Below are 26,553 nucleotides of genomic sequence, written 5' to 3' on the forward strand. Positions count from 1 at the left end.
AGAAGGCTACAGGGCGCTGTTAGGTCCACACCTGGGGGCCAGACCCGCAGCCCCTGGGCGAGAGCGCGGCCCGGAGGCCCGGAACGCCGAGCGCGGGCCGCAGAGCAGGGCCAGACCCGGCACGCAGCCCGCCCTGCCCCCGCGGCCCCGCCGACCAGCCCCGGGCCGGAAGGGGGCGAGCCGCCCCTCAGAAGCCGGTGGCGCCCCAGTCCGCCTCCTCAGAACACCCCCGGGTCCGCCTCGCCCCGCCTCCCGTCCCTGCTCCCGCGGCCCGGACGTCGGCCCCGCAGCCTGCACCGGCCTGACGCCCTGCCCTGGCCGCCCGCTCGCCGCCCGCTCGCCGCCCGCTCGCCGCCCGCTCGCCGCCCGCTCGCCGCCCGCTCGCCGCCCGCCCCACTCCTGCGGCGCCGGCCTAGCCTCCGCCCGGGTTCTGACCACACTGGCCTCCGCTACGCCCGCCTACCGGAATGAGCTGTGAGGTCTGCAGCCGAGCGGGCGGCGGAGGCGGGTCCTGCGCTGAAGGGAGGGCGCCCATTGGTCAAATCGGCAAGGGGCGGGACTCCAAGCAAGACGGAGCTTTCCTTTTAGCCAGGATGTCTGGAGGCGGGACCCTACGCCTTAAGAAGCTCTTCCATTGGTCGGAAGCTAGACGGGGCGGAGCCACTCACGTTGGCTCGAAGAGCGCGAAGCTGAGGCCGGGCCGCAGTTCCTCAGGCCTGCCCTTGGTGTGGGTAGGGGACAACAAGGGGAGCCGGGTTCCCGAGGGCTGCTCCCTGCCAGTCAGCGCTGTCCCCCTTAGCAGGACGCCTTCAGATCCAGATACGCTCATCGAACCCACACCAGCATCATCACTCCATTTACAGAGACCAAGTGACAAAACACAGAAAATGAGAGAATTGGAATTAGAAATTAGAAACTACGGAGGAAAAAATAAAAAAGACTACACAAAAATGTAAAATATCCTTCTGGCAAAAAATATAAAAGTTAAAAAACAAAGTACAAACTTGGAAAAATATTTGGAACACGTGGCAAAGGGCTGATGTCCCTACTATGTAAAAACTCTGGCAATAAGATATTTCAGCGGACAAAGGAAATGAACTGATGAACGAAACAAATCACGAAATTTGTTAGATTTCATTTTAACATGAAAAATGGGGCCATTTCAGTCATTTAGAGTACAAACAAAATTATGTTTTCACCCATTAGGTTAGCAAAGATCAAATAGCATGATAACATGCTTCGCAGCTGAGGATGTGGGGAAACGCACTCCCATACATCACCGTATTGGTGAAACCTCCTTGGAAGGCAGCACCATTGGGAGCAAGAAGAATGGAAACAATCTCAGTACCCGCAAGTGAAACTAGTTATGTAAATTACAGAAGGACCATACAATGGAATCCAGGCAAAAAGAATGAAGTGCTCCAAAAGGACTGTTGAGGAAGAATGGCCAAGAAAGACATGAGAAAACACAGGTTCCTGGATGAATGAAAATACCCTGTGTACAGCAAAAAATAATAAATGAGAGAGGAGTGGAGCCTCGAGATAAAATGTTTTTAAATGCCTGAGAGTAAACACTCTGTATTTCTGTGTTTCTAACTACTTTATTGAGATAAAATTTACATACCATAAAGTTCACCGATACATAATTCTATGATTTTTTTAGTACATTTAGAGTTGTGCAACCATCACCATAATCTAATTTTAGAACTTTTCATCACCCTAAAATCTTGTGATCTTTACCACTTCCCTCCCCAAGCCACTCCCCCTACACACACACACACACACACACACACATCTAATTTCTGTCTCTATGGATTTGCCTGTTCTGGACATTTCACAAAAATGGAATCATACAATATATGATTGGCTTCTTTTACTTAGCATTGTCTTTTCAAGTTTGCCCATGTTGTACCATGTAACAGTACTTCATTTTTTATGGCTGAATAATAGTCCATTGTATGGATATACGACATTCTGTTTAACTCTTCATCTTTTGATGGACATTTGGGTTGTTTCTACCTTTTGGCTATTATGAATATTGCTGCTATGAACACTGGTGTGTAAGTTTTTGTAGGAATATGTTTTCATTTCTCTTAGGTAGATACCTAGAGTGGAATTGCTGGGTCATATGGAAACTGTTTAACTTTTCCAAAGTGGCTGGCCATTTTACAATCCCACCAGCAATGTATGAGGGTTCCAATTTCTCCACAGCCTTGCCAGCGCTTGTTGTTGTTGTTGTTTGTTTTTTTTTTTTTTTGCGGTACGCGGGCCTCTCACTGTTGGCCTCTCCCGTTGCGGAGCACAGCCTCCGGACGCGCAGGCTCAGCGGCCATGGCTCACGGGCCCAGCTGCTCCACGGCATGTGGGATCTTCCCGGACTGGGGCACAAACCCGTGTCCCCTGCATCGGCAAGCGGACTCTCAACCACTGCTGCACCAGGGAAGCCCCAGCGCTTGTTTTTGTCTGTCTTTTCTATTCCAGCCATCTAAGCAGGTGTGAGTGGTTATTTCATTGTGGTTTTGATTTCTTTAAATACCTAATAAAATTTATTTTAAATACCTGATAGAAATGACAAAACAGATGACTAATGTTCAATTTTTAACATACATGATAAAGTCACTGGAATGCTCTTAGTTGTACCCACATCCAGAGAAATGTTAGTATTGCAATATTTGTCAAGATAAATCTATCTCATTTTAATTAGAATTTCCAGTCATTCTCAAAAATCTCTTTAGAAGATATTTTTCCCCCAGGGGTGTCTCTCTGTATGGTGGTTTTGATTTTCATTGCCCTAATAACTAATGAAGTTGAGCACAAAGATTTAAAAAAAAAAATTTTTTTTTATCATCTCTGGAAGAATCCCCAAACTAGTAACAGCCATTGCCTCTGAGAAGAAGAAATGAGGGACTAAGATCCCAGTGGGGAATCCCCCATGTAATCTTTTGTACTGTTTGGGTTTTTTGTTTGTTTGTTGCTGTGTGCATCTATTAACTTAAAAAAAGTCAGGCCTTCCCTCTAGGAATTCATGGAAAGACACCTTGGTGCTCATGAACCCCTAGAATTCATATACAGAATTGTGTATGTATGAATTTACAGCTTGCTGGAGGAAGAAGGTCCAAAGCTTTCATGGATTCTCAAAGTGGTTCTCTGACCTCTTCAGAAATTTGTGAAGCCCTGGTCTGGAAATACAAATCTGTCTGGGTAATATTACCCAATTGGCAACTGTCCTCTATTGCTCAAAACGCTTTGGAAACATACTGCTCATAATTTTAAGGTGCTTACCACACGCCAGGTCCTGTTCAGGGCACGTAACACAGACTCTGGTTGAATCCTCACAGCCACCAGAGTTTAAGACAAGGGTGGGACTTCCCTGGTGGCACAGTGGTTAAGAATCCACCTGCCAATGCAGGGGACACGGGTTTGATCTGTGGTCCAGAAAGATCCCACATGCCGTGGAGCAACTAAGCCCATGTGCCACAACTACTGAGCCTGCGCTCTAGAGCCTGCCAGCCACAGCTACTGAGTCCATGCGCCACAACTACTGAAGACTGTGTGCAGCAACGAAGACCCAACGCAGCCAAAAATAAATAAATAAATAAATAGAAATAAGGGCTTCCCTGGTGACGCAGTGGTTAAGAATCCGCCTGCCAATGCAGGGGACATGAGTTCGAGCCCTGGTCCGGGAAGATCCCACATGCCGCAGAGCAACTAAGCCATCGAGCCACAACTACTGAAGCCCGCACGCCTAGAGCCCGTGCTCCGCAACAAGAAAAGCCACCGCAATGAGAAGCCCGCGCACCTCAACGAAGAGTAGCCGCCGCTCACCGCAACTAGAGAATGCCCACACGCAGCAAGGAAGACCCAAAACAGCCAAAAATCAATAAATAAAATAAATAATTTTATTAAAAAATAAAAATAAAATAGGACACGCTGAATTTAAAAAGACTTGCAACGTGACTTTTCAGAAATATACCCACTGCAATAAATGTTAGGTACGTGACAAAAATAAACGCTTAATGTCTTTTTTTAAAATTTATTTAATAAAACAGGACAAGTGCATTTTCAAAGTACTTCTGTAGCCATATCTCACCCATTCCTCCCCAACAGCCCAGGGAGGGAAGATGAATGCATGTTACTTACAAGGAAACTGAGGTTCCAGAAATTAAATTAGCAGCAGAATCAAACATGAACCTAGTTCTCCTGGTTCTTCATCCAGCCATAAATAATACATATTCTCTAAATAAAAACTCCATTTAAAATATTAGCATTAGTGGGATGGGAGGATAAAGGTGCAGAGTGGGCATTAAATAAATATCTGTGGGTTGCAAGATTTCTGAAAGAGAAAGCAGAAAACCTCTAGAGCCTTCTGCCAGGTGTCTGGCATTTGTAAAACTTGAGACCTTGACGAGGGAATGAAGAACCAAAATGGGACACAAGTTGAAAGTCTTTCATGTAAAGGTCATGAAAGTTTGTGGGCGGTTGGTGGCAAATATTACCCAGAGATCTTAGCTTTGGAAAGTTCCATCAGCGCTCAGAATGCTCAGTCGGTTGTCGAGGGTGAGAGCCAGGCGATGGCATCTATTGGGGTGGTTATTGTCACATGCTCCCCGGAACCACAAAATCGCTCACATCCTGGGCTCATGTATCAGGGTTTCCCCTTTAGTCTCCTGATAACCCAGAGCTCTGATTGACAAATCTCAGAAAGGAAGAGGACTTCATGGATTTTTGTGTCTCTGAAAGCTGAGGTCCCGTCTCCCCTAACTCACTCTGGTAAAATGGAAGTGTCTCTGCCGCCACCCAAGGGAAGCTGATGTTTGGTGTTTCCTGGGAGATCTTGATTCTTCCTTAGATCTTTTTCTCGATTGACGTTCATTTTTCCAATGGAGGACGAGGGTCCTCAGCTGTGTTCGAGTCATCAGGGGCCAAAAAGCTCGATGCTATCCAGTTTCTCTTCTTTGTAGAGCTGGATATTCTCCATCAGTTTCTTTTTGGCCTCATTGATCTCAATTTTCCACGAAGTCTCTGTAGCTGACATTCAATGGAAAGTAAAGAACTTGAACAAAAGGTATTTGGAAACAGTTGTTATAATTCTTAGAAAGTCAGACTTGGTCAGAGTTTTTCACTTAAGTCGGGCTTCTGAATCAGGCCCTGAGTGGAATGAGCACTGTCATTGCTTCTGCCTTTTCAGGGAAGGCCTGTCACCTGCCCCCCACCTTTCAGAGAGGAGGGGCTTCCATGCTTCTCCCCTGGGGGTGGGGGGCAGTGTTAGAATGAAGCTTACACTCTCTCTCTCTTCTTCCTCTCACCTCCATGTGGGAGGAGGAACAACAGGAAAGGTCAGAGCCTGAGACATTCACAGAGCCACGTTTACCAGGGGATGAGGACGCTGAATTGTAAAGGCCTTCCGAATTTTTATTTCAGAAGGAAACCTGGTGTGTTTGGACCCCAGAGTCAGAAATAGAAGCTATCTTTGGAAGCAGCTGGCAAGGTGTGAAGTGAGGATAGAGAGGCGGCCGGCGACAGACCACAAGGGGCTTTGCTGGTCCCAAGAGGGAGTTTTTACTTGGTCTCTAAGTGCAAAGGGGAACCACAGAAGGGCTTTAAATGAGGGGTGACATGAGTTGTTTTTAAAAACCACTCTGGCTGGCCCCTGGAAGAACTGGTGAGGGGCCAGAGCAGATCAGGGAGGCCACAGGGAGGCTGTGCGGTCATCCAGCAAGAGGAGAGTAGCTTAGATGAGGGGTAGGGGTACGGGGACGGGCAATGCAGAGCAGATGGAGCCGAGGGATATTTAGGTCAGTGGACAGGACTGAGTGAGGGACTCGACATCGGGGGCCGAGGGAGAGGGAGGATGATTCTCTTGGCGCGGCCAGCTGGCAGGTGAACAGCTGGATAATCAAATGAACGCGTGAATGAGGGAGAGAAGGAATAAATGATAGGCTGAGGTGGGGACATAAATGAGAGTGTATAAGGACTCAGATCCCACGCTTACCATCCTGGGGAGGTTCTGGACTGGCGCGGGCCTCAGAGGAGGAGTCTGCTTCCACTGCCCCACCAGCCGGCAGCTCGCTTTCTCCATCCGCTGTGGGGGGAGGCGAGTCGGCAGCCCCGGCCCAGGGTGCCTCCCTCATGGAGCAGGAGGCTTCGAAGCTGGAATTGTCCACGTCGTCCGTTTCTTCCGGGGTATTGGAGGAAGAGCCTGTGCGCTCGGAAAGACCACTCCAAGGGAGCGACGTCTCCTGACCTCTCAGCTGTTCTTCCACAGCAGCCACAGAGTCACACACCTTGGGGAAGAGAGACAAGAGCACTCACTAAGAACTTTTCCTGAAATTAAAAATCTACCAGGTCTCCCAGGCCGAGAGAGAGAGAGAGAGAGAGAGAGAGAGAGAGAGAGAGAGAGAGAGAGAGAGAGAATGCACCACAGGAACAGAGATACAGATATTTGTACTTTTGCTGGTTGAGACCCTGGGTCTAGCTGCCCCAGCAATACCTATCCTGCCTGCAGTTTGGTTAAATGAGCAATAAACCATTCATCCTCTCATTCATAGGCTCCCTGCTTCCTTCTCTGTTATGTGGTTACGTGTGTGTCTGTGGGTCGAAATCTAATAATTCGAGTTGAGTTTCTATCACTTTCAGCTAGAAATGCCCTAAGTAATATAGATATTGCCCTTGAGGGCTTTTCTGGTTAGGGAGGTTAGTAAAATTAGAGGCAGGCAGGGAAGGAATATTTCTTCTTTACACACACACACACACACACACACACACACACACAAATGGCACACAAACCTACCCTTAGTAAAAATAACAAATTTCATTTGCTCAGTGCCTTGCAATTTACAAAGCACATTTGACACATAATGTAAATGAGTTTTTATAAATAAAAAATTAAAAGATCAGAGAGGTTAAGTTCCCTGCCTAAGGTCACCCAGTCAGTGAGTGGCAGAGCTGACCACTAAACCCAAGTCTGCTTCTCTTCAAGGCCATGACCCTATGATCTCTCATCTTCCTAGCTTGGTTGTGAAATACTGCGGACAATGACCATTTTCATTCCTCTTTGTATATGAAAGTGCCCTATCCCCTTTATTCTACATAGCAAATGCTTCCTCATGCTTCAAGGCCCAGTTCAAATGTCACCTTTTGAGATAAATCTTCACAATATATGCCCAATAAATACTTGCCAAGCTAAAAACTACAAACCTATATAACTAGGTTCTGGCCTAGGTTCTGGCCTACGGGAGAAAAAGTGATATGTGCATTTCCAGGTCACACGCTTACGAGGAAGGGTGTATGTTCTCCTTTTTAACCCCCTTTCAGTGGCTGGAATGCAGATGTGATGGCCTGAGCTAGAGCAGCCTTCTTGGATTCTGAAGTGGAAGTCACATGATAAGGGTAGCAGAGCAACAATACAGGAGCCCAAATCCCCAATACTGCGGCACTGCCACATCAGCTCTGGACTGCCTACATTCAAACTGTTGAGCTAAACAGAACAAACTTTTATCTCACTTGGAGTCTCCTCATTATAGCAGCTTCTTTGAATGTATTTTAACTGATACACTGAACAAAAGAATAAAATGAATGAAGGAATGAAAGAATAAGTGGTTGAGGGAGAGAGATCTTTTTAAAACATAAGTCTGATTATGTCCTGCCCCTGCTTAATACCCCCAGTGACTTCCTCCAAATCCTGACTGTGGCTGCAAAGCCCTCTGTGGTCGGGCTCCTCCTTCCCCAGCAGCCTCATCACAAGCCACTCTGCCCCAGGTACTCTGTGTTCTAGCCACTCTGACCTTATTCCAGGCCCTTGACCTTGCTAGGCTCTCTCTCAACTCAGGCTATTTGCATGAATTGTTCCTTCTGCTTCGATTGCTCTTCATCTGCTTACACATCACTTCCTTGGGAAAGTCCTGGTGGGGCCGCTGTAATATGCTACACCAGCGCTCACCAGATGGTTACTGCACAATGTCTGTGAACTCCAGGAAAGTGAAACTGGGCCTGCCTTGTTCCCCAATATATCCCCGGGGCCCAGCACACCACTGCTGAATGAGTGACTGAACATTGTGGCACACGGGCAGCTGGAGCACAGCCTAGGCTGAGAGCGGTGACTTGGTCTCTAGCTCCTGCCACGTCCTGGTGCAAGAGGGTAGACCTGGGGCTGAGCCAGGAGTCCAGAGGGCTCTGACAGAAACTCCCTCTGGCCTCATCTCCCCCTCTCTTGGCCTCGACATCTCCATCTGTAAAAGGGGAGGCTTGGGCTATAGCAGTGGTGTTTGAAGACTTTTTTTTTCAGCTACCAAACCCTTTCCTCCGATAAAATACTGAGAACCCCATACAATTATGAGAAGTGACAGTGGATGTCTGGGTGGAGTCATGGGTGGGGCCTGCAGCCATCCACAGCCCTCTTCCTGCCAAAAGGTACTCCCAAGGAGCCCCTGTCTGTCAGGCACCACTTGAAAATCACTCTGTGGGATGATCTCTATGAGCCCTCTCAGGCAGCTATTTTGTCCTTAGAAAGGCCTAGTAAAGTCGGTGCCCAAATTTACACCTGTTACCATGGAAACCCCCTCTGCATATCCTGTCCATAGGAAAATGTTTTATCCTCTGTGGTGGTTGATGTCTGCCTAGTCCATGGGCTAAGGAATGATCCCTTTCTCTGGAACCTGGCCCTTCCACCTTCCAGGCTTGACCCCCTGGCCACCGGGTTTATATACCGGACCCCCACCTTACCTGATTGGCCAACAGGTAGTCACCTGACCCTAGCTAAGCCAATCAGTTTCTCTCACTAAGAGGTTGGAATTGGGCCGCTCAGTGAAGACAGAACCATGACGTGTAAATGAATATGGCTGTATCCCCTGACCAAGAGGATGGAGGGAATGAGAAGGGGCCTACAGAGAGGAGGAGGAATAAAGCCGGTTCAGAGAAAGCAGACGGACTTCTGTTATAGCCGAGGGTGTGGTCCTGGGCACCCTCAGGACCAGACCCCAGTTTGGCTGCTGGGAGCTCCAGCAGATACTGCTGTTTGCAAACAAATATGGCCCTGGTGTATGAAATCACTTCTCGGTAAAGCCATCGGTAAAGAGATCGTGACAGAGCCCCTGATAAAGCAGACTCATGCAGCCGGGGAAGTGAGGCCCTGCTGACGCAGGACAGGGCTCATTGCTGGGGTAAGGCTGAACGTTAGGCTCACCTCCGCCAGGCTGGCGTTGCGCCTCCGCAGGCAGAGGCAGGCGGCTGTGGCCAAGGCCTCGGCACAGGCCTCCGGCAGCTTCCCTGCTCTCTTCTCCAGGTACTTCTGGCAGATCTCCTTGGCCATCACTTTCTCCACACCTGTCTTCCTGGAGCAGAGCCATGTGGTGCTGCTGGGAATTTCGCTGAGGAGTAAATCCTTCTGTGGGAAGAAGAGTGGGAACACCCCCGTGTGAGCTGCAGGGGTGTGGAGTCTAACCACACGGGCCCCACCCGCCTCCAGGATTGCACCAGAGCGGCAAACACTCAGAAAACCAACAGTGTTTTTAAAAATAATTGCAAGGATCCCAGGAACAAGTAAAACAGCAGAACTGGAGAATTGCTAAATTCCCCACATGTACAGGGCATTCCCTACCCCACTCATAAGCCCCTTCAGGCAGGGGCTTAACCTTTCTAGGCCTTGGGTTGCTTCATCAGGAAAATGGGGATAATAGGACTAACACAAAAATTAAATGACATAGTGCATCTAAAGCATAAAGTGTGATAAAGTGTGATACTTGACACAATCTACATTCAATAGTCTATTAGTGATAATAATTAATAGTAATAATAGCTACCATTTATATAGTACTTACTATGTGCTGAGCACTTTACTTACACCAATAATTCATCTTATTAATAACATTTACAGGAAAAATCTCTCATGATACAAAATAAACATTTTAGGATATAGGATTCTGACCCATGTATATTTAATAGGAGATGTACTATATATAATATTATGTATATTTTTATATTTTAAATTTTGTATTTACATGTTACAACATTTTATGCTACTTAGAAAGCAGAAATCTGAACTATTCCTAAAACAGAAGATATGCTGTATAAATAATAATAAATATATTAGTATATAAGTATACTTGTATAGTACAAATTGTATGTTATATATGACATTGCACATGTATATATTTACTTATTTGCAACTTACATAAATATAAACCTACTTATATAAATAGGTTACAAATATATTACTTGTACTGATTAAATATATTAAATATAGGAAATTAATATGTAATATAATTATGTATAATATTGACTGACATAGTATATAGTGCATTAATCTATCATATATTAACATATGAGATGTTAAAAAAATATGAAACATTTGTATGTATTTTTTATATTTGTGGTATATTTATTTTTGTAAACACTATAACATTTATATATATAAGTTCCTTACAAATGCTTTTACATATTGTACAAGCTAATTTATTTTCTGGTTAAGTTTCTTCTTTTTTGTGTAATTTTATTATTTTTAATAGAAGTGATTCATTAAATGTAAAACTAAATTTTTATTGCTTCATACAGCTTTGTATACAAATAGTTATAACTCAGAGTAAAATATTATCAGAGATTATCAGACATGGGTTGTGACATTTGCTTCAAGAACAAAACAAAATAGTCCCCACTCTGCCTCAGTTTCCCAATTGAGAAAATGGGCTGTCTAAGGATCAAAAAAATACCTAGACACCTGACACCATCAGTAACTCAGTACCTGCAGACTGAAAACCTAAAACTGGCAAGGGGTTCATTTTTAAATGCCCTTTTGCACAATTCTTTCATGTGAGCTCTGCCTTTTTAAATGTTTATCTTTTTAAAAAGTGTAATGGTGGGACACCCCTGGTGGCACAGTGGTTAAGAACCCGCCTGCCAATGCAGGGGACACGGGTTCGAGCCCTGGTCCGGGAAGATCCCACATGCCGCGGAGCAACTAAGCCCGTGTGCCACAACTACTGAGCCTGCACTCTAGAGCCCGTGAGCCACAGCTACTGAGCCCGCACGCCACAACTACTGAAGCCCGCGCGCCTAGAGCCCGTGCTCTGCAACAAGAGAAGCCACCGCAGTGAGAAGCCCGGGCACCGCAACTAAGCGTAGCCCCTGCTCACCGCAACTAGAGAAAACCCACATGCAGCAACAAAGACCCAACGCAGCCAAAAATAAATAAATAAAATTTTTTTTTTTAAAGTGTAATGGTATTTAAAGTTGACAGATCTGTAAATAAGAATAGAAGCGTATTATTTATGGATATGGAGGCCACCACCATCTGAAACAAATGAGAAACTGTGCATAGTGATTGCCCTGAAAGAACAGTGTAAGAAGATGCTCCCCACTTGACTACCGCCCATGAAATCCTGGGTCTCATGCAGTAACGGCCATCACGAGATGCCATCCTCCATCAAGAACACTCGGAGGCAGAGTGACGGGGAACTTAGTAATGGAGGGACTCAGCAACTCCACCTGAACCCTGATGAATCCTAGTACTAAAAGGAGGGCAGTCTGCCGCACTCCTCAGGCTGTGATGCAAAAGGAAGTACACAGAACCACCTAGACCATGATTCTAATCAAGTCTCAAGGGCTGACAACCAGGGCACAGGAAACAGGGGGAACAGAGAAACAAGTTAAGGATACAACAAGATGCAATCAGAAAAATCCAGCACGTGAGTCTACCACAGAAGCGACCCACTTTATGCAAAAATGCAATGCCAGGCAGAAAGAAGTGGGGAGGGGCACAATGAGAGAACCAGTCTTCAGAAACACGTCACCTTGCTTGCATCTGGTTTCAAACGAACCAACTTTAAAAAGCAATTTTTGAGACAATCTGGGACACCTAAATATGAAATGGGTATTAAATGATAATAAGTAATTAAGAAAACTAAATTCTATGGGTGAAATAACAATATCTGGGATTTGCTTGAAAGTACACAGACAAAAATGGTTTGGGGGATGCAAAAGAAATAAGCAAAGCATGATGTTGATAACTGATGGGATGGATGAATGGAGATTCCTTATATTCTTTTCTTGACTTTTGTGTATGTTTGAAATTGTCCATAATAAAAAGGACTTTTTAAGGAAGTGGGCGTCCCTGAGGGCAGGCCAGGGAAAGAGGCCTGGAGTAGTTGCTAGGTGCTGCTACGTTTTCTAAGCCAAGTATGCAGATTACTTGAATTAAACATTTTAATTAAAAAGAAATTATTCAAAATCAACAATATTATTAAAAACATTTTTTTGTTGTTGTTAAAAAATAAAATAGAAGCAGTTGAAGTTTTAGGGCAAAAGTTAACCCTTCCCCTTATTTCAACTCTCCAAAGGCAACCCCTGCTAATAGGCTGGATTATATTTTTCTAGAGTTTCTGCTATAAAAGTCCACAGTTATAATCACTTTAGTTATATGCAGTAATTATAATAGTGGCAAGCAATCTCCTAAGAACTATTAAAATAAGAGTAGTGGGCTTCCCTGGTGGCGCAGTGCTTAAGAGTCCGCCTGCCGATGCAGGGGACACGGGTTCGTGCCCCGGTCCAGGAAGATCCCACATGCCGTGGAGCGGCTGGGCCCGTGAGCCACGGCTGCCGAGCCTGCGCGTCCGGAGCCTTTGCTCCGCAACGGGAGAGGCCACAGCAGTGAGAGGCCCTCGCACCGCAAAAAAAAAAAAAAAAAAAGTAGTAATAATAATAGCTACCACACAGAGTGCTTACTATGTTCTAGTCACTGTTTTAGGTACTTCACATATTATTTAATCTTCACTAAACCCTATCAGGTAGGTACTATTATTAGCCCCAGATAAATAAGAAAATATAAGATACAATTTGTAAATTCATTCATCTATTTATTACCAAAGACGGGATCACACTATATATACTGTTTTGAACTTGCTTTTTTCTCACTTGTAGATATCTCCCTGTCAGAAAATATACGTCTTTCTTGTTCTTTTTTTTCTAAAATAAGAATGTTTATGTCAGCTTTATTCAGAATTGCCAAAACCTGGAAACAACCCAGATGTCTAGCAACTGGTCAATGGATAAACAAATGGTCGGACATCCATACAACGGAGTATTCCCCAGCAGGAATCAACCACTGATACATACACCATGGATGAATCTCAAAGACAGAACGCTAAGTGGAAGGAGCCCGAAACGAACAGGCACACGCTCTATGATTCCACTTACATGACACTCCAGAAGAGATGGAACTACACAGAGAGAAACTAGATCAGGAGTTGCCAGGGGCTGGAAGCGGGGAAAGGGGATCGACTATAAAGGGACGTGAGGGAATTTTCTGGAATGAAATGAATATTCCAGATCTTGATTGTGGTGGTGGTTACCCGACCGTCTACATTTGTCAAAACTCATACCATTTTTGTATACCTCAAACGTGTGAATTACACCTTGACAGAAATAAGTGCATACGTCCACACTGAGATCCCCACACAAAGGTACCAGCAGCTTTATGTGTACTGGTCAAACGCTGGAAACGCCCTACACGTCGTCAACAGGTGAATGGACAAATGGGGGCACATCCACACACTAGAGCATCATTTGGCATCTAAAGAAATGAACTCCCAACACACACACAGAGCATGGGTGCATCTCACAAAAACTACGCCGAGTGGGAAAGGCCAGACAGCAAAAGGGTACACACACTCTCTACGGTTTCCTTTACAGGAAACTCCAGAAAAGAGAAACTTTTGTACAGTTGTACAGTGACAGAAAGCAGACCAATGGCTGTGGGGACGGCAGGGTGGGGAGCGGTGAGAGGAGGGTGACACATGAGCAGAGGTCACTTCTGGGGCAGCGGGCGCGCTCATTATCTCGATTTGGTGACGATTTCACAGATAAACACAAACGTCAACATTTATCATATTACACACTTTATCCTCATTATAAGTATTTACAAACACACTCATAAAGCTTTTTTTATGAATAACTTCATGGTGTTCCATGGTGTGTATGATCATATCGTCATTTGTTTAACCGCCTCCCAATTGATAGATCTTTCACTTGTTAGCAATGCTTCACTATCATAACTAGGGCTACAACGAACATCCTCGTCCCTCTGTCTTTCTTCACTTGTATGTGTTTCCCTAGCGTACAAGTGAAATTGCTGCATCAGAGGGTACACACATTTTAAATTTTGATGGAAACCACCCAATGACCTCCAGAAACACTGCAGCCATGAACACTTCCAAGCGTGGAGGAGAGGCCGGCTCCTCCCACCCTGGACCACACTTGGCAGCAGCTTTCATCTCTGACTCGAATTTTAATTATTTGCACAATGAATTATAAGTACCACACAAGGGATGATGGGAGATCCTATTTGGGTCCAGAAGAAGAGAAAGAAACTAGATTTAAAAAAAATTATTTCCTCCACGTTTTTAGAAACCATTTACCAAAAAAGCCTTCTGGAAAGTTTCACCTAAGTGTCTCCAAAGGCTCCTTCCCCTGTGACATTCACCCAGGGAGCCCCACAGGAGTGCTGGGTAATACATCTGAAGAAAACTGTCAGAATATGAGAAATTGTCCCAAACTGCCCTGAAACACATCTGAGCTGACCAAACCGACCTCTCTGCAGTACCGGGGGCCTGGTGCCCAAAAGGGGCAGATCTCTGGGAATTCAGCAAAGGGACAGGTCGTGACTGGCCGCATATAGGGGAGGTCTTCAGCTTCCCACCCCAGGGTGAAGGGGATGCTTTTGGAGTCTAGTCACAAAAAAGCCAGCTGCTCCAACGGCCTCCACATCAAGTCAGAAAAGTGCTCCCCCCTCAAATTAGTGAAGAGGATTAGGGCTTGCACAGGGGTCAGAGCTCTGCAGGAGACATGGGTTCAAATCCCAGCTCCAACATCTCGCTGGGGGTCATAAGATAAGTCTCTTCACCTTGGCCTTAGTTTTCTCATCTGTAAAATGGGGATGGTAATAATAACGATGATGAATCCATATGGTTGGACTGTCATGAGAATTAAACAGTCAGGAGAGCGTTGGGGTTAAGAACTCAGGATCTGCAGTCCAGCAGATGTGACTCAGAATCTCAACTCTGATACTTAGTCAAGCTGAGATCTCAAGCAAACCTCAGAGCCTGCTCTCATCTGTAGGTGAACATAATGACTTTATCAATCTCATGGGGACTCAGATGACTTAGAAAGATAATATATGTAAAGTGCCAAACACAGACTTGGGCCGTGTTGTTATATTTTTGAAATGACACTATACACATGCACACGTATATTTGAATGACAGTTCTTATAAACCTACAAAATGGAAATTATTGTTTTTATTATAGAAACCTAAAAGGGCTGAAATTAGCTTTCACCAATTTAAAGACAAACCCTAGGACTTCCCTGGAGGTCCAGTAGTTAAGACTCTGGGCTTCTGCTGTAGGGAGCGTGGGTTCGATGCCTGGTTGGGGAACTAAGATCCCACATGCTGCACGACACGGCCAAAAAATTTTAAAATAAAAAAATAAAGACAAACTCTATACGATTGCCTGACATGCAGAGAGAAGACATGGATTTCCCCTAAACATTCTTAACTTTCTTATCATGAAAAAGTAATTGTTGCCTGGATGGTGAAGGGGGAAGGTTACAGCTACTTTTCACAAGTACAAATCAAACCTGGGACTGAGGCCTCGTTAGCATCTGTAAAATGGGTACAGTGGAGGTCCCTGCCCTCCCCACCCCTTGACCCCTCATAGCTGTGAGAAAGAAGTGACTGGTTCCCTTACCAAGTAAACCGGGCTCCGGTCGTTGTCCATCGCAGGGATGCCAGTGAGGACCTCAGCTAACACCTGTGAGAACATGGAATTAGCACGGTTCACACACACATGCACAAGTTCACGCAGGAGCTTCTGGCCAAGAAAGAAGTTTCTTCTCAGGAACAAATTCTGAGCTCCAGGCCTGGCTCTGCCATCTGCCAGCACAGACACTTGCCCAAAATCTGGAACGTGGGATTATCACTGAACACCTCCTCCAACTTAACATACCACCCAGCTACTAGGAGAAGGTTTAAGTTAATTGATAGCAAGGTAGGGAGGATGAAAACCAAACGTGTGTGTATTACCATCAGATAGATAGGTAGATGCGCACACACACACACACACACACACCTCTCTCTATATAGATATACATATATACATCTATCTGTATACACACATACATATACATACACACACTATATATACTAAAGGTATTTTCATTTAAAACCCATGAGGAACGGTAAGCAGGCATTGCTATGTTAATCTCAAGAAAAGGAGGAATCCATGTGCAGACACCTATTCTAGACAGAAAATCTCAGCAATATCCATAGCATGTTTCATCCACAGGCCTTTATTTACATTATTTGTTCATTAATACATCCATTTAAGAAAGGAGCACAGCCCTGAGCCAGTGTAAGCCACCACAAAATTGACAAACTGTGATTTGTATCTTAATAAATGGGAAACCTGCTTTGAACAGAAATTCAGCAGAGATAACAGCACACTGGCTAAGGGGTCCATAGTCAGACAGGCCTGGGTTCAAATTCTGACTCTGTTCCTTACATGCTTTGGTGCTCTTTGGGCAAGAAACTAAAATCTGGGGACTTCCCTGGCGGTCCAGTGGTTAAGACTCAGCGCTTCCACTGCAGGGGGGTGCGGGTTCGATCCCTGGTCAGGGAACTAAGATCCTACACGCCGCATCTGAGCCTGTATCCTTATGTGGTACATGGTGATCTAGTGGTTGTAAATATGAGGCAGTGGGTACTCCATCTTAGTGTCAAATCTCCCTCCCACAACTTCTCTCAAAGTCAGAATAAGGTCACATTACTGCCAAGAACTCCTCCACCCAGAAAGGGCCTGCAGGGTTACTAACAGACTGGCACTGGCCAGGAGGGGGCAGCAGAGGGCACCCCTGCAGCTGGCGGAGGAGCCCATGGAAAAGGGACTCCGGTTGGGGTCCTGCCAAGGCAGGAGGGAAGAATAAGAGGAAATAAATAGACAGACATTTCCTCTGCCTCTTCCACGTGGCAGGCCCTGTGCCAGGCCTTTTACAGAGGTTACTTAGCGCTCATCAGAAAGAATACTGACCTACTACGGTATAGCACAGAGAACTATATTCAATATTCTGGGATAAACCACAATGGAAAAGAATATAAAAAAGAATGTATATATGTGTATAACTGAGTCACTGTGCTGTACAGCAGAAATGACCATAACGCTGTAAATCAACTATACGTCAATAAAAATAAAGAAAATAAACACACAGAGAAATGCAGTGTTCCCCACGACAAGAACCAAAGTTCAAAATCATACCATCCATCAGTGGCAGGGCTGAGAAAAAGACTGAAGGGAGCCAGTAGGCACTCACTGAATGAATGAATGAGTGAATAGGAAAGTCAATTGTTACATCAGGAGCTGAGTTAAAAAGTCAAGAGTAAACAGAAATCAGGAGTGAGGGTGTGAAGGTAGGAATAATAACAATAACCACAATAATAATAATCATGTTGACCTATGCAACATACTCTGCTAACCAGTTTATATACGTTATCTTATTAATCTCCATATGTATGAATACCCCCATTTTCCAGAGGACAAAACTGAGGCCCAGAGTTATAGGTGACACCCTAGGTCACACAGCTGAAAGTAACTGAGCTGGGACTCAAACCCATGCTATTAAGCTCTACCCTGTAAGTGCCTGGCAGCCTTGGGGTTCAGTTCCACTGGTTCTTAAAGGAGCAGGAGCTTGGGCTGGCCCTACTGAGCTTCACTGGGCCCCTCGCAGTGGGGCTGATGGGGAAGAGGAGGGGGAGGCGGGAGGGAACTGGGGAACAAGTAAACCAGAAGGGCCGATGGGCTGGGAAACAGAGGGAAGCAGAATCTGGTGTGTGGAGGCTGGGCTGAGGGCAGAAAGTGGCTCAGAGGAAGGGCATTCGTGGGAGAGGTAGATGGACAGACTGTGTTCAAAGAGAGGAAGTGTGGAGTTTAAGGCTGGAGAGGAAGAGAGAAGGCAAGGTCCAAGATGCAGCTGTTGGCTCCTGGCAGAGGTCAGCCAGCGACTGTCACTTTTCTCAGCCAGCATTTCCCAGACCAGGATCCACAGGTGTCTGATGCTTAGAGATACTAAGAAAACAAGGTTCCATAGTCAAGGGAATTTGGGAAACATTTTGGGAAGGGGTTGCCATGGAGACCCTTTCGGAAAACAGCTTAGTAGTGAGCAGTGCCAGCGAGTTAGGGTCACTGAAGACCCTCAACAAGTTTATAAACCAGTCCTGATGGGGGGTGGGGATTGGGAGCTCACCTCCATACCATTGCTGGGTGGTGGTGAATTCACAAGTACCAGATTAAAGGCTATTTACCATATGAAAGGCTCTTGTTAATTTTGTGGTAACTTTTTTTTTTTCCTGCTTAACCTTGCTCAACCCAGCATTTCTCAAACCTATTTAAACACATCAAAACCCTTTAAACACATCAAACCTATTGAGATCTCAGGGAACTGGTGTTCTTTGGAGGCTGCTACACTCAGACCATGAACTCCTGGGGGAGGGATTGCGTTTCAGTTACATTTACATTCCAAGTGCCTGACACACAGTCCTGATGGACCGCAGTGGTGACAAGGACAGAGGTTGGATGGGTCGATAGATACTGAATGGATGGGTGGCTGTTGCCGATGAATGGCTGGATAACAACTGGGCTGATGGATGGATGGACAGATGGACAAAACAGATGGATGAACAAACAAGAACAAAGAGACAACTGGATAGATAGTTAGATGGCCGGCTGGATGCGAATCAGGGAAGTCAGGAGGTATCTGTAGCCTATTGGAATCTGGACACTCATGGGGCAGGGGACCTTCAAGGGTTGGCAAACTTTTTCTGTAACAGGCTAGATAGTAAATATTTTAGGTTTTGTGAGCCACAAACAATCTCTGTCACATATTTTTATTATGATTGTTGTTGTTGCTGTTATTATTCAATCTTTTATAAATGTAAAAACTAGTCTTAATTGTAGGCCATAGAAAATAGGCCATTGGACTGGTTCTGACCTGTGTGCCATAGTTTGCCAAACCCTGCTGTACTTGGTGGAACATTTCTAAGAGCCTCTATTATGCGCTTACAAAGGAGCCATGGGAAGGACAAATGTGTACAGGCCCAGATCTGAGCAGAGAAGGAAGCTCTTACTATTCCACAGCCGAATATGTCCACTCGCTTTGTCAGCTGCCCCACCCTGATGACATCTTCTGGAAGATATGCAGCGGAGGCCTGGAAAAGGCAGGTCTTCATCGCGGTGTATTTTGACTTTTTGTTGACAGGACACCAGTGAGCCATCGAATGAGCCAGCTTGGGGGTGAAGTTTTGGTCTAGCAAAACATTGGAGCTGTGGGAAAGAAGGCAGAGAGAACCCTCCTGTTTTGAGGTAGACAAGAAGAGGTTGCCATGGAGACCCTTTCGGAAAACAGCTTAGTAGTGAGCAGTGCCAGCAAGTTAGGGTCACTGAAGACCCTCAACAAGTTTATAAGCCAGTCCTGACGGGGGGTGGGGACTGGGAGCCCACCTCCACCAGCAAATGGGGATGGAGCTAAGATTGGTCCTGCTGCCCCAGAAATGGCATTTGGTGGCCAGACAGGTGCAGCCATCCTGATCCCTATGGATGTCAGCCCGGATCAACCTCAGCCTGCCAAGCCCAGAGGCTGTGCCGCCTCCATCTCTTCAGAAGCTGCTCCAACCCCCAGCTCTGGCCCAGCTGACTCAAGTCTAAATGCCAGCATCCTTTGGGACTGAACCTGCCCAGATCATGGGGAATAAGAGCAATAAAAAATATTCTTGGAGGGCTTCCCTGGTGGCGCAGTGGTTGAGGGTCCACCTGCCGATGCAAGGGACATGGGTTCGTGCCCCGGTCCGGGAAGATCCCACATGCCGTGGAGCAGCTGGGCCCGTGAGCCACGGCCACTGAGCCTGCACATCCAGAGCCTGTGCTCCACAACGGGAGAGGCCACAGCAGTGAGAGGCCCGCGTACCGCAAAAAAAAAAAAAAAAAAAATTCTTGGACAGTGGGAATGAACACTCTGAAAAAGTACTCCAAAGGAAAAATTTTAAGTTTGTAAAAACTAAGCTTCAAGTATAGAAATATTCAAACTAACCCCAAATGGTTTTTAAAAAGTAGACACAGAGAGCAGTTCTCCTAGGTTCCCTTACCCTGCTGCTCTGCGCTCAAGCTCCCCCTTTCAATAAAGCCTTTGGTTTTGTCATAAAAAGTAGACGCCAATTCCAATATCCACTATTAGGAGTTGTTATGTAAATTATGGGCAAATACCTTCCATGGAAGACTAACAAGTTATGAAAAATGATGACAGGCAATGTGGGGAAACATTTACCATGTTTAAATCATGGGGGAAAAGAATATGAATTGGTAAACAGGTAACGGTGCTATCTTAGGGCTGAGATGTCTGCGTGGGCAGGGGCTGGAAAAAACCCAGAAAAACGGCGGCCAGCTGGTGAGTGAGGGCAGCAGGGCCAGGATGACCACTTGCCCTTTCATTTCCTTTCTTCCTATTACAACTGTTTGTGCAATCAAATAAAAATCAGGGGGGAGAAAAGAGGAAAGGGCTTCCGCTTGCCAAATGGGGAGAGAACTTTGGGGAAGTATGAATTCTACGGTTTCGAGGTCAGTTTTGCCAGATCTTCTGGTTTCTTCTGGAATCCCTCTCCGTGCTTCCAGTCTTGGGAGCACGTTACTGATATGCTGGGGTACACACCTAACTTGCATCACAGTATCTGTGACAACGGATGCACAAGCAAGAAAGGGTCTCCAGGACTTCCCTGGTGGCGCAGTGGTTAAGAATCTGCCTGCCAATGCAGGGGACACGGGTTCGAGCCCTGGTCCGGGAAGATCCCACATGCCACGGAGCAACTAAGCCCGTGAGCCTCTGAGCCTGCACTCTAGAGCCCGCGAGCGACAACTACTAAGCCTGCATGCCACGACTACTGAAGCCCTCGCTCCTAGAGCCCGTGCTCCGCAACAAGAGAAGCCACCACGACGAGAAGCCCGCGCACCGCAACGAAGAGTAGCCCCCGCTCGCCACAACTAGAGAAAGCCCGCGTGCAGCAACGAAGACCCAACGCAGCCAAAAATTAATTAATTAATTAAAAAAAAAAAAGAACAGGTCTCCGCAAAGACCCTGAGCAAGGAGCTCCAAAGCTGAGGGAGCCTGGCAGACATGGCCCACAGCTCAAGGACCTGATCCAGACCAGCTGCTGGAGGGGAAGTGAAATACAGCAGGGAAGTGGAGGGCTTGTTGGGGAAATACCAACAAGCTTTTGGGGGAAATACCTTTGTTAGGGAAAGACAAACGTGGAGACAGGCAGTTTATGCTGACAGCAATTAGAGACAGAGTACAACCCAGAAACACTGATGTTCGAGGGTATAACAAAGAAAGAAGAGCCCCAAGAGAGGCAAGGGAGAGAAAGTGAAAGAGAAGAGAGACAGAGGGAGAGGAATGGGACCCAGGAGTGTGCGACATCTCATCCCTGTAGCCCAGCCCTGGGCAGGGCCCAGCCCACCTCTCTCACCTCTTGACGTTGCCATGGATGATCTCCAGGCCATGCAGATGCTCCACAGCATGAAGCAGCCCTGAGCAGATGATGACACGCTGGGGCCAGGGGAGGGGGTCCGAGCCACCCTAAGACAAAGAAAAGGAGGAGAAAACAGTCACACATATGCCTTTGTAAAGTTCCAGTGGCAGGGTCCTGGGCTCCTGTCTCTCCTCCAGCCCTCATGTCCTCTGCAACAGGGCTCAGCCAGCATGGTTTACTGGCAGGGTACCGGTTTTGACATCAGACACATCTAGGTGTAAATCCCAGCTCAGACGTGCACTAGCTGTGTGACTTTGGAAAAGACACTCAACGTCTCTGAGCCTCTGCTTCTTCAGATATAAAATAGAAATGTTAATCCCTATGCTTTAGGGTTGTTGTAAGGATTCAAAGGAGTGAATGGTATGCCCCTAGCATAGTGCCTGTTACACAGTGGGTGCTCAAAAAACAGAAGTTATTTTTATCATGACTATCGTGGGGCAGCTCTGGAATTCTCCTCTAGGAGAGGCTGGTTGAGAGAGGAGCTAGGGAGCTTGTGTTGGCACACCAAGCACATGGGCTGATTTTATAAGTATCTGGGGAGATCTCACAAGAGCTGATGGGGATTATCGGTGGTCTAAAGCCCCCTACCTTCCCCTACCTGCCACTGAATGTCCAAGCAAAATCACCTCTTATTTTTTGGGTCGTCTCTTAGGTCCCACATCCTCTAAGAACTGGCCTTGCTAATGGATTTCTTCTAAAAAACTCTGGAATCTGGAGCCACACAAACCCAGTTTAAACTCTAGCCCTGATACGTGTCAGCTGTGTTCCTTTGGGTAAGTCACTTTGCCTCTCTGTGCCAGAGACTCCTCTTTTTGAAAATGGGGGAAACCTCCAGGGCTGTGGCAAGGTCCGAAGGAGATGTGTAAAGCCATTACCAAGTTGTCTTGCACACAGTGAGAGTTCAGCAAAGCTACCAATCATTATTATACCATGAATAACTGCTTTGTCTGGTCCCTGCCAAGGGAAGCAATAATTCTGTTGCAGAATGACTTTTTACCCTCTGCTTGAGGATTTTATGGGAAGGAGGCTTGTCTTAAAAATGGTAATTTTAATAGATACAGCACTCACATAGTATGACCTGCAAAAGGTCAAAAGGGTGTGGAGTAAAAGTTTCTCTCCCAACCTACGCTCCATCTACATAGTTCTCCCCAGAGGCAGTCAAGGCACCAGTTTCTTGTATCTTTCAAGAAATATTCCATAAATTCACGAGCAAATAGGGATTAATTAGAATAGCATTTTTTAATAAAAATCTGCCTCCACTTTCCATACTCTGTTAATTCTTCTTCTTGTCCTGTTGCATTGGCTAGCACCTTCAGAACAATGTTGAATAATACAGCACTATGGGGTTCCTTTGTCTTGCTCTTGACTTAAATGCCTCTTGTCAAAAAACATCTTAAATAGGTTTTTACCTGAAGATGTTTAGCCAGATCTTATCTATCCTGGCCCACCTCCTCTTCAAGGGTCTCTCAAAGGCCCCTTTCCCCTCTGGACTCCTAAAAGTCCTTAACCCTTGATTCTCCAACTGGGTACTGACTAATCCTGTTCTTTGACCATGACCGAGCCCCTTACCTGACCCTGGAGTCTGTCCTGTAAAGAACCATTTGCCATGTACGGGTAAATCAAGCTGTAAAACTGTTTTCCAGTGCAGAGGCCCAGCAGAGGTAAGACATTGGGGTGGCAGCATCTGAAATGAGACATCAGTACAGGGATGAGGAGTCAGACAGAAAGAATAATCAAAGACTGCTCCATTTCCTACCTCCTAAACCTCTTCAGCCCTCTCCAACCCCTGAGGCCACCAGTAACCTCCCAGGTACTAAATGCTCTAAACCCTGAGAGCCCAACAACAGAGTAGAGATGACAACTGCATGCCCTCAAGGAGCTTAAAATCAAGTAACTCAAAGTACATGACACCCTAACCACCCATCTTCCAGAAACAGAGGCTTAGAGGTTAAGGAACTTGCTCAAGGTCACAACTAGCAGGCACTGAAGCCAGGACCAGAGAGCAGGTCTGTTTGACTCCCAGGACTCGGATTCTTCCCTGAAATCCTCTCTGGTGGGTTCCGAGTCAATGTTCCCTCTTGACCGTCCTCCTATCTCTCTGACTGCTCTTTCTTGGCCTTTTCCACTAAGACCCTCCTCCTTTGCCTTCCCCTGAAACTTGAATCTCCCTGGCTGGGCTCATCATCTTGTTTTATAAGCTTCTCCACCAGGAATCTCTCACCTCTATGAGGAACGCCCCCAAATCTCTCATCTCCAGGCACATCCCACACATCAGAACTGACTGTCAAATTGCATCCCAATGTTCCAGGTGAACCACCTAGACTCAACAAGTTCCAAACCTGCTTCTCTGCCCACAGTTATTTTCTCAACCAAGGGCACCACCATCCATCCAGTTTCCTAGAAACCTCCTTACCTCCCCCATCTCATTAGTCACCGTTCACTGTCATACATAGCTTTCAATACACCCCCTTCATTCTCCCCTCCTCTGCCTTGGGTCCGACCCCAATGAACTCTCCCCAGCACTGTTGCAACAGCCTCCTGCCTGATCCCTCGGCCCCCCTCCACTCCCCCCAGGCCATCCTACTGCACAATTTTCACACTCAGTAGAGTTATTTACACTTCACTCTCCCCACTGGACCATAAGCTTCCCCAAGGCAGGGGCTGTGTATTCTTCATGTCTGCACTCCCTAGAACAAAGAAAGGCCCTGACGGACGACTCACATTTGCCAAATCAATGAATGAAGGAGTGACTACCGACTCCAGAAAGGCACTACGCCAGGTGGAAAGGGAATCAGATTTCCCGTTTCCATTAAGTGTGTCTGTGTGTGGATAAGTGTGTGTGTATATATGTGCATGTGCGCACGTGTGTGTGTAGTCATGCATATGTATGAAAAGAGAAAGGATTAAAGAAATATATCAAAATCTGAATACCGTAGTAGTTACTTATAGGTGCTATGGAAAATTGGTGATTTCTATTTTCCTCTTTATAATTTTCTTTATTTCTTAAAATACTCCACAATCATCACACACTGGCCGAGGCTACACACTGGCAGAGCAACTCAGACAGTGACTTGCCAGGTTGAATGACAGCTGGTGTTCAGCACACGGCAGGGGTCCAGTATGTGCGTGTTCAATCCATCAGGCAATGACAGCAGAGCCAAGATAAGTGTCCAGGTATCCAAATGTCCTCCCCCTCTCTTCCCCAGTCCCCCCCACCAAGCTCTGTGACGGGGGGGCTCACTTTACTTCTCCAGCCTCAGTTTCCTCATCTGTAAAATGCAGGTCTGAGGATGACTTCTGAAGGTCCTTACTGCTCAAAACCAGAGGTAAGCAAAAGTTCTCTATAAAGTAAATACTAGCCATTGCAGGCCACCTGGCCTCTGCTGAAGGGTCACGCAAAGCAGCCATGACACAGAAATAAATGAGCATGGCTGGGTTCCAATAAAACCCTCATTAAAGACACTGACATCTGGGGCTTCCCTGGTGGCGCAGTGGTTGAGAGTCCGCCTGCCGATGCAGGGGACACGGGTTCGTGCCCCGGTCTGGGAGGATCCCACGTGCCGCAGAGCGGCTGGGCCCGTGAGCCATGGCCACTGAGCCTGTGCTCCGGAGCCTGTGCTCCGCAGGGGGAGAGGCCACAGCAGTGAGAGGCCCGCCTACCGCAAAAAAAAAAAAAAAAAAAAAAAAAAAAAAAGACACTGACATCTGAATTTCATATACTTTTCATGTGTCATGAAATAATCTTTTTATTTTGTTCAACCCTTTTTGTTAAAAATTAATTTATTTTTGGCTGCATTGGGTCTTCGTTGCTGCGTGCAGGCTTTCTCTAGTTGCAACGCGCGTGCTTCCCACTGCAGTGGCTTCACTTGTTGTGCAGCACAGGCTCAGTAGTTCTGACATACGGGCCTAGTTGCTCGGAAGCATGTGGGATCTTCCGGGACCAGGGCTCGAACCCGTGTCCCGTGCATTGGCAGGCAGATTCTCAACCACTGTGCCACCAGGGAAGTCCCTGTTCAACCTTTTAAAAATGTAAAAATCATTCCTAGCTCTCAGGCCATAAAAACACAGTCTGGGCCAGATTGAGCCTGTGGGTCACCATTCGCCATTAAAGTTGGAATCAGTAAGTTTCTGTCCATCTCAAAAAATGGGACAAAAACAGATTATCCACCCCCGCCCCTCCCCGGAAGGAAGGAGTTGAGCCCAGTGAGCCAAGGTCCTTTTCTAAGTCTAATCCATGCGTACAGTGGCTACAGAGAAAAAGCACGGCCGTGGAGCCAGACCAACCAACCACATTCCAGCTCTGCCACTTACTAGCTGTGTGATCTTGGACAAGACACTTAACGTCTCTGTGCCTCAATTTGCCCATGTGTAAAATAATGTGATTAATAGTAGCCATGTTACAGGGGTCTTGTGAGGATTAAATGAGTTTACATAAAGAATGCTTAAAAGGTGCCTGCCACATAGGAAGCACTATATACAGGTTAGTGGTCATCACTATCAAACAAAGTATTTTCCAAAGGGGAGGCTTACCTACGACAAATTTGTACCTCTGCCTGGAAGAATCTTTCAGTTGATCCTGGACCTGAACACGCCATCTGTGGGAAAAGACACTGAAACATGAAAATCTAGCCTCACCATGTAGTCTCCACCCCTTACTGGAAACCAAGAAGTGCCCACCTCTCTGAGCTTCTTGAAGACGAATGGAGTGCCAAGCCTTTGCCCTCTGTAGATGTCAGCAAAGGTCCCCTCACTGATTTTGTGGTTTGGGTTGAAGTTATCAGTTGCCTGGACCACGTCCACCTCGCTCCAGAAAAGGCTGTCATCAGCCAGGCTCAAAAGTGTCTCCTGCTTAGGAATGGAGGTGCTGAAATCCTGGGAATTCAGAGAGAAGAGACTGAGATTAATATGGAATTAATATGGAAAATGCTGTTTTCCCTACT

The 26,553-nt window shown here is 46.3% G+C and overlaps 1 protein-coding gene across 1 annotated transcript in view; it reads right to left on the bottom strand.

Annotated features, from left to right (window-relative positions):
• Positions 1-4,915: 4,915 nt before the first annotated feature.
• Positions 4,916-26,553, bottom strand: part of IRAK2 (interleukin 1 receptor associated kinase 2) — a gene marked incomplete at both ends in the record, with an annotated part of 56,653 nt that continues 35,015 nt past the window's right edge. Inside the window, 9 exons of the mRNA XM_079713509.1 lie at positions 4,916-5,028; positions 5,993-6,284; positions 9,182-9,382; positions 15,735-15,797; positions 19,163-19,358; positions 21,551-21,660; positions 23,183-23,297; positions 26,144-26,208; positions 26,291-26,485. Of these exons, the coding sequence (XP_079569635.1) occupies positions 4,916-5,028; positions 5,993-6,284; positions 9,182-9,382; positions 15,735-15,797; positions 19,163-19,358; positions 21,551-21,660; positions 23,183-23,297; positions 26,144-26,208; positions 26,291-26,485 (1,350 nt within the window). The remainder of the gene's footprint in view (positions 5,029-5,992; positions 6,285-9,181; positions 9,383-15,734; positions 15,798-19,162; positions 19,359-21,550; positions 21,661-23,182; positions 23,298-26,143; positions 26,209-26,290; positions 26,486-26,553) is intronic.

This window comes from Hyperoodon ampullatus, assembly GCF_949752795.1.
Source record: "Hyperoodon ampullatus genome assembly, chromosome: 10".
In the NCBI taxonomy this organism is placed as follows: domain Eukaryota; kingdom Metazoa; phylum Chordata; class Mammalia; order Artiodactyla; family Ziphiidae; genus Hyperoodon; species Hyperoodon ampullatus.